The following is a 14,978-nucleotide window of genomic DNA, read 5'->3' on the forward strand; positions in this document are numbered from 1 at the left end:
AAAAAAATGTTTTGATGTAGAGGTTACATATATTTCACACACACACACAAAAAACATCTTAAACAGATGTGAATACCTTGTGAGGTGTGGATTGTAATGGTTTGACAATGCTGTGCAAATGATGTGCAAGCCATTGATGTCATTCCAGATGCACTGTGGAAATGAGTGTGCACCATTTCACTGGGCAGGTTTTGATGGTCAGGTAAATGGGAGACCCACCATTACAACTAGGCTACTACACATCACAGAGGCTAGTTTTCCCGACCAAACGCTTAATTGAAGGTCATTTCAGACTCTAAAGTTCAGACATACGTAGTTGAGGTACAAGAAGGTTTTTGTTAAGGGCCATCAATGGTAGTGGCAATCAATGAGCCAAATGTCACATCATTAAGCAAAGGCTAAATCCGCAGCTAGGCTAACTTGCAAAGCTGGCTGGTCCCCTTTCAATCAGGCTGCCCTTTCAACAGATATTCCCTTTCATTATGCCTTACACGGCAAGGACACGTGCAGAATAATACATCGACATCTCTCACAATTATTTCCAGATTAACAACATTACGTTACTGCAAGGCTAAGCTTGAACATGTGGCAGAACCTCGGTTATCCATAATTTCTTATCTCTGTGTGCTGCTGTGGCTGCTGGCTGATCTGTCGACTTTTTTCTCTCGTGCAGGTATTGGATGTTTCAGCTCCGGCTGTCTCTACGTCACCAGGAAGCGCCGTCCAAATACTTTATTGAAGTTTTCTCACAAATGGAGTCGGTAGTTAGAAACCAGCCCAAGTGCCTCCGATAGCCATATCTTTTTATGTTTCGATAAATACAACAAGGTAAGCTTACTGCGAATGTAATTTATGCAACGCACGACAGTGTGAGATCCCCGTGCTGCTTTCATTTTTTGATCAAACTGATTTGTTGACATACATATGCTAGCTGGCTGACTTAGCTGTCTAGTTTATTTCCCAGGAAGTCGTTCAAATGAGTCATAATGCAAAGTATGCGGCCCGCTTTTTTGTTTAAAAACTCATATGTTGACTGTTGCTTCTTGTCCAAAGTCGTATTAGCGACTTATCAAACGACACATTGAACAGAATATCGGCCTGTTCCAAATACTTTGCTAGGCAAATTTAGCTTCGTGGCAGCTAGTTAGCTAGAACTAGTTCTAGTAGTTCTAGTCGAAAGTGAAAAGTAGGCTCACTTATGAAGTTTTGAGATGACAGGTGTTTGTGTCACCTACCTGACGCATGTCTCGGAAAGAGTACATGTCACATAACTGCTATGAAATATGTAAAGATACTTAACAGTGCATTATTTTGTTGGTAGTAGTTTTAGGGCATGATGTATCATGAAAGATACAGTATGATAAGGCACATTTTTTCTATGGTATGCCATGGCCTAACGCACATCCGTCTTACCTAGGCCCTTTTGTGTCAGCCTAAAATGTGCATTTCTCATTATGTGAGTGTAGTCACATGCATTGTGTTGTCTTTACCAAATGGCTGTCTGTTACACATGTTGTTACATTGTAGCTACTCTGTGCCCAGGCCCAGTACGATAACCTTTTATAGCTTAAATCCAACCGTTTAAATAGAGCAAATAGTGACTCTTGCTTTATTACTTGTTTTTGTTGATGTCAAGTTTCCACGATCCTGGTCTTGACACCTGTAAATTTCCACTCCGTTCACATTTTCTGTATGAGGAAGATGACACACAGGGCAACTTTTTCATCAATGTTGCTTGGCAACAACATCATTTGCTCCTAATTTTCTCATAGAATGATTAACAAAGTGTGTCTACTGCTCATCCAAATTCTCTGGATTAAAGTGAAACAGTTCAAATATTGTTGCCAATAAACATTGCTGAAAAAGTTGCCCTCTGTACTGTAGTATCATCACCTTGAGGGAATGGTAAGGCCACGCCAGAGTTCTGCAAGACGCTGTAAGTTTTGTGTCATTAATTTAGCGTCATTTGTGTCATTGTCACTCTCCGTTATTCAGCCATTGGGGATGGAAGACATCAACCTTCACTACAGGTTCCTCAACTGGAGGCGCCGGATCCGAGAGATCCGTGAGGCCCGAGCCGTACGCTTCCAGGAGAGATACAAGCGCATGCTGAAGGATGGAGACACCATCAGGTGAGGACCGTGTCTACAGCAGAGGTTCTCAACCTTTAAGCCCTTTTAAGCCCATTGGGAAATTCCAACTCCCATTGTCATTGTGGCACAGCACTCCACAGCACACAAGTGAACACTGCACACAACAAAATTGCATTCATGCCTCACCTGTGCAAGGGGGCAGCCCTCAATGGCGCCCCAAGGGAGCAGTGCGGCGGGGTGATACCATGCTTAGGGTACCTCAGTCATGGATGGGGGAGAGCACTGCTTAATTACTTCCCCTACCAACCTGCTGGCTCGTGAGTCGAACCGGCAACCTTTGGACTACAAGTCTGACACCCTAACCACTTACCCATGACTGCCTTGCCTTGGCCGTCTTGACTTCATCATAAGCCCGCCAACACCTGCCTTAATATTAAATTACACCGCATTTGCAACTGAGTGCCCCTCCCCATGCCTGCTTCTCAATGCCAGCCGAGGGCTCCTGAACACACCCTTGGGGGGCTGCAAAGCCCATCTGAGAAACACAAGTCTACAGAGACTGCTAAGGGAGTAGAATCTGTAGGTTTTTGCATCACTGATGCATTAGACTTGTAGACCTTGTTGCCCAAAACCAGAAGAGTCTTTTCTTCAGCCTTGGCAGCTGAACTGTGTGTTTGGTACACCACCTTGACTTAACTAAAATTCTGCAGGAAACACTGCTACTGCTAATCAGAGTTGCTGGCGTTCTATAAGACACACACTCGAGAATTGTGTATATGGTGATCTTTTGTGTTTTGTATTTTGTTTTTTGTTTTTTTGTTTTTTAAACAAGCACAACTAACTGGAAAGTAAGCTGATCACAAATGGAATGTGTTTTCTATCATATGTGGTTATGTAGTATGGGACAGGGAGAGAGAGGAGTATCTGAATGTGAGCAGTTATTGTTGTCCACAACAGTGTTCAACTGTCCAACAGTCACTCATGCACTATCATTGAGTCACATGTTTTTGGTAAATTCTTTTGAAAAAAGATATATATTTTTGTCTGAATTCAAGTAATGGTATATGTGAAAAAAAAATTACGGTGTGGGCTACTGTGCAGAACCCCTTATAAAAAGAGTTATGTGTTTCACCCTTTCCTCCAGTTATCATGGGAACTCTGATGAAGTTGGTTGCTATGTGGGTCCTAGGCCGTTATCAAAAGGAAACTCTTACTTTGAGGTAAGCGTCTGATTTTCACTTACACTTTCTTTGAATAAGGAAGCTGTGACCTAGGCTGTGCTCTTAGACTGTTATCACTTTGCAGTAAACTTCTGCTTTCCTCTCTCCTCAATTCTCAGAGCAAAAGCTCTTCACCCACACGTCCATCTGAGAAATTGTTTAAGTGCTGTAGACTCAGACTTCAAGTAACATGATTAATGTGACATTTTAAACTTTGTATGATTTCAAGGCAAAACAATGCAATCTGTCATTTTTGGGGGGCATTTTTGCTAATGACCATGATGACGTAAAATGATGGTCTCTTGACCTGTTTTTGAATGACTTGAGGAAACATGATGAAGCCCTACTGACGTCATTCATCTCTCTCTGCAATCAGGCTATGTAAACACACAGGGCAAAGCCTAAAAATAGAACTGCGCTGGAAATATTACTAACCCAAGAAAACCCGGGACTGTTACAGGCTAACATTTTTCAGAATCATAATCCACATAGTAACATCTGTAAGGCTAGCAAATTCCCTCTCATACAAGACTATTGTAGCCGTGCTGTGTAAATGTAGCCCAAGTTTAAGATAGGCACAGTAGCAGGGGTTGTCCTAGTGTGGAGATTTAATACAGGAAAACCTGTTGGGAGTTGTTAATAAATTGGTGTTTTGGTGGAGGGCACATGGGCCTTTATTTACAGCAGATCGCTGGAGGATGCTGAGCTGAGTACTGCTGAGGGCTGTGTCAGCAGACGCGTTTGCCTCGGGCTTGAGATGGACTACTTGCATAAAATGTATTAGACGATTGTTTGTTTTTTGGTCTTTTTCGACTTTATTCGACAGGACAGTGTGAGAGGTAGACAGGAAGCGAATGGGGAGAGAGATGGGGAGGGCTCGGCAAAGGACCCGGGGCGGTAATCGAACCCGAGTCAGCCGCATGGTAGACGAGTGCCCTACCAGTTGGCCAGGGCAGGGCAGGCATAAAATGTATTAATAGTGTTCTGGGGTGTCTGGTTTGAAGCAGGCTACTGGCATAATAATAATATGATGATGACATTTATTTCTAAAGTCTATTGTATTCTATTCTATTTCATGCATTAGTAGTGCTCTAGGGGCATGCCCAGTTTTAAGCAGAATACTGGTACATGTTAGCCTGGCTGTCGCGAGTGCGAGTCTTTTCAAGACTGTGATCTTTCCAAGGGAGATGTAATAATCTGACCAGTGTTTCCCACAGAAATTTTGGAAACTATGGGGGCAGCCAGGATTTTTTTTTCCGGGGGGGGGGTGGCGGTTGTACAAAACAATGAGTACAGCATGACATTGGCGTATAGAGAAACTATAGGCCTATAGAGAAACTATACATTTCAGCCATTTATATTTTGAGAAATAAGGCTACATAACATTTTACCCATGGTATTAGTAGTACATTGTCATTTATATATATATTTTAAATGCAGTACAGTGAATCATTTCTGTTTACAACACAGTTTCATTCGTCCCTCATGCAGGGGTCTAGGTAATGAAAAAAATAATAGGAGCAGAGATAAGAATGTAAGAGTACTGTGAAATTGTTAACGCATAGACAAAAAGGGTCTAAGAGGGTAGGCTATGCCTTTTCCCCACACACACAAAGGCGTACACATTATACATGAGGGGTGCTGGTCACAGGGCCAGTTTTTCAAAATTCCTCCCATTAAAAGGGCTGAACAACATATTACACATTTATGTCTATATTCACATTCATTACACATTCATTTCTATATGCAGCCCAATGTCTCCTCTGCCTTGTCAATGAAGGCCTGTCACCAAACTCATTACAACTGTAAAACAAAGCCTGGGGAGTGTTAGTAAACTCATCCCAACTGTCCCTTCTCTGAAGGTTTTTTTTATTGCTCCCAAACCCAAGTTAACTACAACAACTTGACTAGACTTTTGATCCCTCTGTCTTTCAAGCACTTGTGGTTTTCTGTATAGGATGTATTTACTCCAGGAGGAAAATGCGAAGGAAATCGTAATTCAAATCGTTTTAAGAAAAACGGAAATCGTAAAAAAACAAAAAAAAAAAAAAAAAAAAAAAAAAAAAAAATTTTTTTTTTATTTTTTATTTTTTTACATTTTCGGAAACTATGGCGGCCAAATTTAAACTATGGCGGGCCGCCATAGTTTCCTCAATGTATGGGAAACACTGATCTGACTCTTGCCAGATGAATGAGTTCAATCTGGAGCTATGCCATAGGTGAGGGTCTCTGATGGTGCATTCACACCAGCTGCGTGGACGTCCACTGAACGTCCACTGAACATGTCCGGTATCAGTCCGAAACTGTTAGACTATATGGAAACAGACGGGACATGTCCGCGTTGCTCCTGGAAAATAGAACTCGAGTCTATTTTCCTGCGCGGACGTCCGCGTTCAATGAGCGGGCTCCATTGAAAATGAATGGATAGAACGGATAGAACGTTGACGCTCACTTTGCAGTGTGCAAGGCAGCCTGCGAACCTCTCAGACTCGCAATGCTCTCTGACACGTTCAGCGAATGTGCATATCTTGGTGTGCATGTACCGTGAAGGAGTGGTTTTATTTTGACACTTCTCTAACATGAGCTGCTACTTTAACTTCTGAGAGATTTGAAAAATACAGTTCAATACAGTTAGTCATTGTGCCTGAAACAACTGTCACGTTTCACTTATTTTTCCCCTTGTCCACTACTTTTTTGACTATGTTACGTGTTGTATGGTCTGGTGTGAACCAGGCAAGTAGTGTACTGTTGCTGTAGCGTTTTAATTTCAGGAACCTTCCTTCGCAAGCTCATTCTTTGGTTTGCTATGCTCTGAATATTTTCCTCGCACTGTACATAATGTCTGCATAGAATAGGAATGTGTTTTTTTTCTTTCTACCAAGACTGCTACTATTTAAAAAATGTGCTGCACCAGAAGTTTCTGCCACCTTTCAGCCACTTGGCATTTTGCAGGATTCCCAGGGTCCTTGATGAGTATCTCAGCTCCACAGCAAATGCGTCTGACATTTTAGAGCTCGGGGATTCCGGATGATCAATAAAGAGCTTCTGCTTATTTTATGTGATGTGGGAGTTCATGGTAATGACGCATGAGGAGAGGGAGAGAGCTAGAGAGAGAGCTAGAGAGAGAGCTAGAGAGAGAGCTAGAGAGAGGGCTAGAGAGAGAGCTAGAGAGACACTTAGCTAGAGAGACACTTAGCTAGAGAGACACTTAGCTAGAGAGAGAGAGGTAGAGAGAGAGAGGTAGAGAGAGAGAGGTAGAGAGAGAGGTAGAGAGAGAGGTACAGAGAGAGTGCGAGCGAGAGAGAGAGAAAGAGAGAGACTCCTATCCTCTACCTCAGCAAACTAACGGGGGCATTTTTTTCCTTATACTTTCTTTTCTCTTCTTCCTTCCAATAAAGGTCATATGCCTGCCGGAATATGCGTCAGTGGCGTCCTCATGTTTCCTCGTTATGCTCCTGCTGGCTTTGCGTTTCATCCGTCCGTCACTTCTCTCGCGCGCGCTCGCTTTCTCGCTAGGCACCGGCTAATCCATCTCCCCCGTCCGCACTGTACTGCAACGTGCTCACTCCACGCTGCCACCTCTTCTCATTCATCTTCTGTTGACATCTTTATTTCTGAAAGCATTTTAATTGCTAACATATTCCACCGTGCTGCGCTTCGCGGCGCAGCGTTGCAAGTTGTTCCCCCCCCCCCCCTTTTTTTTTTTTGCTTTGCATTCCGCCTCTTATTTCGTGAAATAAAATAAATCACGAAAGTGTCTTGCGTTCTTATGCGAGAGAGTGAGTGGTATTGCCAGCAGTGATGGGCTCGTTTAGTGCTGGATGCCGTGGAGAGGCGTCACAAATGTCCCAATAGATAATAAACAGCAGCTAAAGCAGAGAAGATCCTCACAAGAAGGCCAAATGGCAGAAAAATTGATTTCAGGCACAGGGAGGCATAGCATAACTTGGTGCACACTAGGGCTGGGCGGTATACTGTTACCGTTACCGTTATACCGTGATAACAGTTTTCACCACACAAGGTTCACTTTTTGATGAGAGAAGGTTTTTTTTTTTTTTTTTATTCCCAAAAAGTGATTAAAATAGAAATGGAGATACATTTAAAATTCAGGATTTTATTTCATTTTTAAATTTAATTTCAGTCTTTTCTTCAGGAACATTGAGATGTGGGGGAAAATCGCCGCATCAAAAAAAAACGTGCAGAAAACCGTGATATCAATTTTCATCAAGAAAACCGTGATGCACATTTTTTCCAGAATCGCCCAGCCCTAGTGCACACTTACCAGGATGTAGTACACTCCACACACAATGTGAGAGAGAGCAGAGTAGAGTAGAAATACTTTAATGTAGGACTGCACAATGAATCGAAATATTGCGATGATAATTTTTAAAAAATCAAGATCGCGATTTAATTGTAATTGCACAGGGGGCAAGATATTGACCTGCCTTCGGCCATCCTTGAAGCCAGAACATGTTGACAGGCTGGTGTTTCTGGCCAAAAAAATCTGTTGGCCTGCCTAAATTTCATGCTGTTGCCTTTTACACAATTAAGCTTATTACAATTCAGTTTTATTTTGTTCATCCCATATATAGTAATAGATTCTTGGTTATTTCATTTCATGAGTTTAGATATCAGTCTGCACAAAATGCAGTTCTTAATTGTTGTTAAATAATTCAAGATTTCAATTTTGATCCAAATACAGTGCCCTCCATTATTATTGGCACCCCTGGTTAAGATGTGTTTTTTAGCTTCCAATTATTTTATTTTTTTTCTAAATAATATGGGACCTTAATGGAAAAAAAGATAAAAATCCAACCTTCAATACAAGTGCATTTATTCAGTGGGGAAAAAATCCCACATAAAGAAATAATTATTTGACATCAAATAATGTGTGTCACAATTATTAGCACCCCTGGTGTTAATATTTTGTACAACCCCCTTTTGCCAACAAAACAGCACCGAATCTTCTCCTATAATGTTTCACAAGATGGGAAAAGACAGAAAGAGCGATCTTCAGCCATTCCTCTTTGCAGAATCTCTCTAAATCATCCAGAGACCTGGGTCCTCTCCTCTGTACTCTCCTCTTCAGCTCACCCCACAGGTTCTCAATGGGGTTGAGGTCAGGGGACTGAGATGGCCATGGGAGGAGCTTGATTTTGTGTCTGGTGAACCATTTCTGTGTAGATTTGGCCATATGTTTAGGGTCATTGTCTTGCTGAAAGACCCAGTGACGACCCAGCTTCAGCTTTCGGGCAGAGGGCAACAGATTTTGATTTAAAATGTCCTGGTATTTCAAACTATTCATGATGCCATGCACCCTAACAAGGTTCCCAGGGCCTTTGGAAGCGAAACAGCCCCACAGCATCACTGACCCACCCCCATACTTCACAGTGGGTATGAGGTGCTTTTCAGCATGCGCATCTTTCGTGGTACGCCAGACCCACTTACAGTGTTTGTTGCCAAAAAAGCTCAATCTTGGTCTCATCTGACCAAAGCACACGGTCCCAATTGAAGCCCCAATACCGCTTGGCGAACTCCAGACGCTTGCATTTATGATTGTGAGTGAGGAAAGGTTTTCTCCGTGCATGCCTCCCAAACAGCTTGTTGGCGTGTAGACAGCGCCTTATGGTTGATTTGGAGACTTTGTGACCCCAGGATGCTACCATTTGTTGTAATTCTGTAACAGTGAGCTTTGGAGATCTTTTGATTTCTCTTACCATCCTCCTCACTGTGCGTGGTGGCAAAATAAACATGGGTCCTCGTCCAGGCTTGTTTACCACTGTTCCAGTTGTTTTGAACTTCTTAATTATTCCTCTCACAGTGGATATGGGCAGCTGCAGTTGAGTGGCAATCTTCTTGTAGCCTCTGCCTGACCTGTGAAGGTCGACGCACATCTGCCTCACTTGTATGCTGTGTTCCTTTGTCTTTCCCATGTTTAAGAGTGGATAAGAGAAATTGCCTCGGTGTCACGTCATATTTATACCCCAGGGAAACAGGAAGTGATGAATTACTAATTAAATGTTCCTACATACTCTGGTAAACTTCGTAAACTACTGTAGAAATGACAGAAATGCTTCAATTATATTTATTTCCTGGGAATTGTTAAGGGTGCCAATAATTGTGGAACAGGTGATTTAATGAAAAATAATTATTTTTTAGTCAGGGATTTTTTTTATTTTCCTACAATTCATTTGAGTTGAAGGCTACATTTTCCTAAAATTTTCAGTGTGACAGTATTCTTCTGCAATAAACACTGAATTTATTTTAAGGCTTTTAACACATCTCAACCAGGGGTGCCAATAATTATGGAGGGCACTGTAAATGTGATGATAATTTTTTCCATAATTGTGCAGCCCTACTTTTTTGATCACGAATGAAATGAAGGTTTCCTTTTCCAACAGCATATACACATCATACACATTGTACAATCCTACACACTACACACTGGCACGCGTCTGCGTACTGTACATGCCTACATTCACTTAAGATGAACTCTCAAGGTAGTGGAGCAGCAGAGAAAAGAGAGAAAAGGTTTGGGTGAAGTGTTGGTTTCATGCAAGTGGAAGTGTGTAAACCCTTTATGTACAAAGCGGATTCCAAAAAAGTTGGGACACTTGGTATTTTGTGAATAAAATAAAAATGCTGGCATTTTCAAAACATTCAATCCATGCATAAGATGCACAATGGCACAAGGTCAACATAGGAACAGTTAAAATGAGGCAAAAGCATTGTTTTGAGGGAAATATGTGGTCATTTTAAATTCGACCCATGCAACAAATCTCAAAAAGTTGGGACAGGACCAAAAAATGTTGTAATAGTTGGATAATTTAAAAAATAACACAAGGAGGCATATTTTGAAAGGAACTATATTGACTGCCAACATGAACGCACAAATAAAATACCATCACAGAGAGGCTGTGGCACTCAGTAGCGAAGATTTTGAGGGACTAATTACTGATCTATTACACAGAAAGACTGAATTATCAAAATTGCAGGCATATAAGGCTTATTTCTGTAATGTAGAGTGCTGTGAAATCATTGCACGAGTTATGAGATCATGACAAACCCATCGGCAATAAGCAAACTATGACACTCCAACAATGACAGCTGTTGAAAAAATGACCATAAACACAACACTTGATTAAGGCACATGATGCAGACATTAAACAGTGTTGCAAGTGACAAAGCTCATTCTAGGTGGACCTAGGAGACACATGAAACTGTCATCTGATTACAGAATGGAAAACATTTCATTCTTTTTTTAAATCATGGAGTCATGCACCCTCCAGGTTATGAGTAAAATGAATATTTCAGCTTGATTTAGTGGTCAGTCTGAAAGACGGGATATATGATGGTAAAGGGGTGCATAGATGCCTTGGTTATGGTCTTCTTACTCATGTAGAGCATTAAAATGAGGGCTGAATTATATATTCAGACCATAAACAGCATACATAGCTACCAAGGCAATATATTGTGGAGCACAGCCTTTAGATATTGCCCCATAATGATGGCAAATGTCAATCTCTACTATGTTCCAACAGTGTGGTTCCATCATAAGAGTATACAGGTTACAAAATTGTTTTCTTGCAGTCAGGATATACCACATATTAAGCATAACAAGAAGGTAAACAAGTCAAAGAACACACCTATCAGTTGAGCTGCTGAAATCATGTCTCGCACATCAAAATATCTATTTTTTTTTATAAAATCATCCCATCGGTCAAAGTATTTAAATGTTAAGTCTCCTCCCTTGTGTTGTGTTTAGTCTTATCCAACATAAAAAGCATTTTACTGGCCTGTCCCAACTTTTTTGGAATTTGTTGCGAGGGTGAAATTTTAAATGATCACATAATTACCCCAAAACAATCATTCTGCTTGGCTTTAACAACTGATATGTTGTCTGTACACAATGATCTACCTTATTAACATATTGAATGTTTTGAAAATGGCAGCATTTTGATTTTATTCACAAAATACCAAGTGTCCCAACTTTTTTGGAATCCGCTTTGTACACCTTTCCACATGAGGATCACTTCACTCTTCACTGAAAGAAACCTTCATTACGGCATGACTGTGCTATTTCAATGTTTTTGTAGAGATGCACTGTGTAGGATGGTGGCCCGAGTAAGTATAGCAACTATGCTGCACATAGAAACTGTGCTACCTATCACCAAATTTGATCTTTTCATGAATATTTGATAAATAATAAACTATCATTAAGTAGTATGACCAAAGTATAGTACATTTTCCTTAATTTCCCTCTAGGGATCAATAATAAAGTTACCCACTGAACATGCAAAAATATTTCTGGAAATTCAAAATGGCGGACAGGGAGAACATTCACCTTTTCATGTATGAAGCATCCAATTTCCCCAGTCATAATGAATACTCAAAATTCGATGGTGGTGGTAAGTATTTGTGAAAAACATTTGTAAGTTTCCAGTATGAATTCTGGAAAGAAACTGCTAAAAATATTACACAGTGCACCTTTAAACTAATATTATGATTAGGTCATTGCCATTCTGGTTATGACAAACGTAACTGGGCTTGTGTCTTAATGGGTTAAATACTAGATTCTAGATTTGATATCTTTGGCTTCTCAACTTTGTTTGCTTTCGAAAAGTGTGGGTAATGCTTTGGGTTTTAAAAGCTTTTGAGAACCCATTTTGAGGAATAGATCAACATCGTCCTGTTTATCAACCGGGCCAACTCGCTTTCTGCCAGCTTGGGTCTCATTTCGCCATATCGGCGCTTCTCTCTCTCTCTCTCTCTCTCTCTCTCTCTCTCTCTCTCTCTCTCTCTCTCTCTCTCTCTCTCACGCGTTTCAGAACCTGTGCCATCCAGGGTGGTCCTTTTTAAAGCACTCCCCACACACAACCCGAAAGAGCTGGGTTCATACATAGCATGTGAAATGTGCACCGTTTCTCGAAAGGCAACCCCCCTAATAACAGGCTCTCGAGAGATTGTTCTCCCTCTCCCCTCTCTCTCTTGCTCCCTGTTTGAAATAAAAGTGTGAGTCAGTGAAGTTTTCTCCTGTGCGTTGCGTTGCACTGCCTGTTGTGTTGACTCTCTGCCTCTCCATTAGCCGTTGACTGGGCCTGTGTTTTTATTTGTGACTCACATGGCCCACGGCCACCTGGGGAGACTTTCATCACAGGGCGGCAACAAAAGCACAGACCCATTACTGTTGTTGTCTTTCTTTGAAGTGGAGTCTTCCTCTGCGGCACACACTGTTGTTTCATGGGCTTATATACATAGATGGGGTTTATATACTGTACTGTACATGCTACATGGATATACAGAGTTGCGTTGATTCACTGATCACAGTGGGTCAGAAATTGAAATAACCATATACCTTTTTGCACTGATTCACAACCTATGGGTCAGGGCCCACTGGTGGGCCCTGAAGGTATTCCAAGTGGGGCTTGAAATCATTTTCCAAAAATAATAATCATATTTTGGTGTGTGTTGTTGTTGATTTATTTGAGTTGTATTCTTAATTGGGTCAGAGGTGGGCCCCGAACATTTTTGACAATTTCGAGTGGGCCCCAAGTTGAAATAGGTTGGGAACCCCTGCCTTAGGGCTTAATCACTTTATCACAGGGAGGCAACAAAAGCAGACCCATTACTGTTGTTGTCTGTCTTTGAAGTCTAGTCTTCCTCTGCAGCACACACTGTTGTTTATACAGCGTTGCGTTGATTCATTCATCACAGGGGGTGGGAAATTGAAATAATCTTGTACATCAAAGAGGTTATGATTTCACCTTTTTATATTTTGTTTTGCCATCAGCCTTAATTCAAAAGGTTATGCATGGATTTAGTTCAAACTGTAAGGATGAGCCGGCATCTGACTAACCTGCCAATGACAGGTTCTTTGGGCTCAGACGTTGGGTGGCACAACAACAGTTAATGCCCATGAATTCATTCGTATTTGGTAATTAATGTACTGCAATGAATATGAGTCTTAGATAATCCACTGAAACAAAACAAAAAAAATGAATCCAAGCAATAGTTGCGTTAACTGTGGTTGCACCACCTTCATGTGTGCTACTACTAAAACATCATTGAGTTACATGTGTTCGGGGCAGCCGTTCCTTAATTTGGCTACATGTGTTGGATAGGGGCAGCCGTTAATGAATGGTTAGAGCAGGAGTGTCAAACTCATCTTGGTTCAGGGGACACATACAGCAAATTTTGTATATCACTTGCGTAATTCCGAATAACGCAAATCTTCATATCCGACTCATATCGCTAGTCAATCATTTTGAAGTGGATAGCAGCAGGTATAGCAGAAGCGTTGGCTGTAAATGGTGAGCGAAAAAGGCAAATTTAAGTATTGAACACCTGACATCTTAGACACCTGCAGCAACTTTGTAATGTGCTACAGATTTACTTCTTTTTTACATTCTTTTTTACATTTTTTGACATACTTACTTTTTTCTCTACAAGTCTGGGGCCGGATTGAACCCTCTGGTGGGCCGTATCCGGCCCCTGGGCCTTATGTTTGACACCCCTGTGTTAGAGGGAGTCGGCCTTCAGATCAGAGGGTTGCAGGTTCGAATCCTGTGCCGCAAGGAGGAATGTGAGATTGTGAGTGGCCCGGTGGTCTGCTTTTTGCCTACTCACACCCACATTCATAGAGTGCAGTGCCTTTAAGCAAGGCATAACTTAATCCGAAATTGCTCCAGGTTTTATAACCAATACCCATATGCAGCAGTACCTAACATAAGTCGATTCGGGTAAAACACTTTGATAAGTATAATTGAATGGTTTTTAATATATGATTTGTGTTAGTCATCGTTTGTCTTCTTCCATCTTCTGTAACGGGAAACCTTTTTTTCTGTTCCCAAGTAACTGTATATAACTTCTGGTTAATGTGTTAGGTGTAATGTCCTGTTTTTGTCTGTCTTGTCGGGCAGGTGACAATAGTGGACACTGGGGTGCGAGGTACGATTGCAGTGGGCCTGGTTCCTCAGTTCTACAAGCTCGACCACCAGCCTGGCTGGCTCCCATGCTCTGTGGCATACCATGCAGATGACGGCAAGTAAGTTCCAGCTGATGGCGACAAGAGGGTAGCCCCTTAATGCACGCCGTACCTCCTGTGGCACGCTGTAATAGACATTGAAAGTTAACTACTATAGTACTACACAACTATGACAGTGCACGGGGCCTTTAGTAATACATTACGACTTGGTCATTGCCATTCTGGTAACAGAGGTTGAACAGGGTGCTAATAGTTGTTCTGTGATGTGATGTAATGTGATTTATACCGGCATACAGCCCCATAAATTGTTTGGGTCTGCAATGCATTAGAAGTCTCTGAAAAGGCTCTAAGAAGGCTAAGGGCCTCCGCACACTGGCTCCAACAAAGTGGAGACTACTGCTCTGCAAAGGTTAGATTCCATTGTTTCAATACAACCCCGCACATCGGCTGGCGATTAGAGACGAGTTCTATTTTGTCAGAGCCGCCCATTGACTATCCATTCTCTGCTGTGGTGAAATCGTCTGTGGGGGTCAGAATTTTGTCGGAAGCGAAAGCGCTACGCAGTGTTGTCATAACCGATGTGTGGAGGCCCTAAGCATGCAAGTTCTCACTCGTACAGGCAATTGTTTAGTGTGGTGGTTATCATGACTGCTTGACTGAGGACGGGTGTCACAGGAATTA

General features: G+C 41.7%; 1 protein-coding gene across 1 annotated transcript in view; it reads left to right on the forward strand.

Annotated features, from left to right (window-relative positions):
• The first annotated feature begins 711 nt into the window (after positions 1-711).
• Positions 712-14,978, forward strand: part of spryd3 (SPRY domain containing 3) — a 77,585-nt gene continuing 63,318 nt past the window's right edge. Inside the window, exons 1-4 of the mRNA XM_063208141.1 lie at positions 712-828; positions 1,996-2,132; positions 3,238-3,313; positions 14,233-14,357. Coding sequence (XP_063064211.1) covers positions 2,005-2,132; positions 3,238-3,313; positions 14,233-14,357 — 329 coding nt within the window. The 5' untranslated portion in view covers positions 712-828; positions 1,996-2,004. The remainder of the gene's footprint in view (positions 829-1,995; positions 2,133-3,237; positions 3,314-14,232; positions 14,358-14,978) is intronic.

The sequence above is a fragment of the Engraulis encrasicolus genome, chromosome 10 (assembly GCF_034702125.1).
Source record: "Engraulis encrasicolus isolate BLACKSEA-1 chromosome 10, IST_EnEncr_1.0, whole genome shotgun sequence".
NCBI classification, from domain to species: Eukaryota; Metazoa; Chordata; class Actinopteri; order Clupeiformes; family Engraulidae; genus Engraulis; species Engraulis encrasicolus.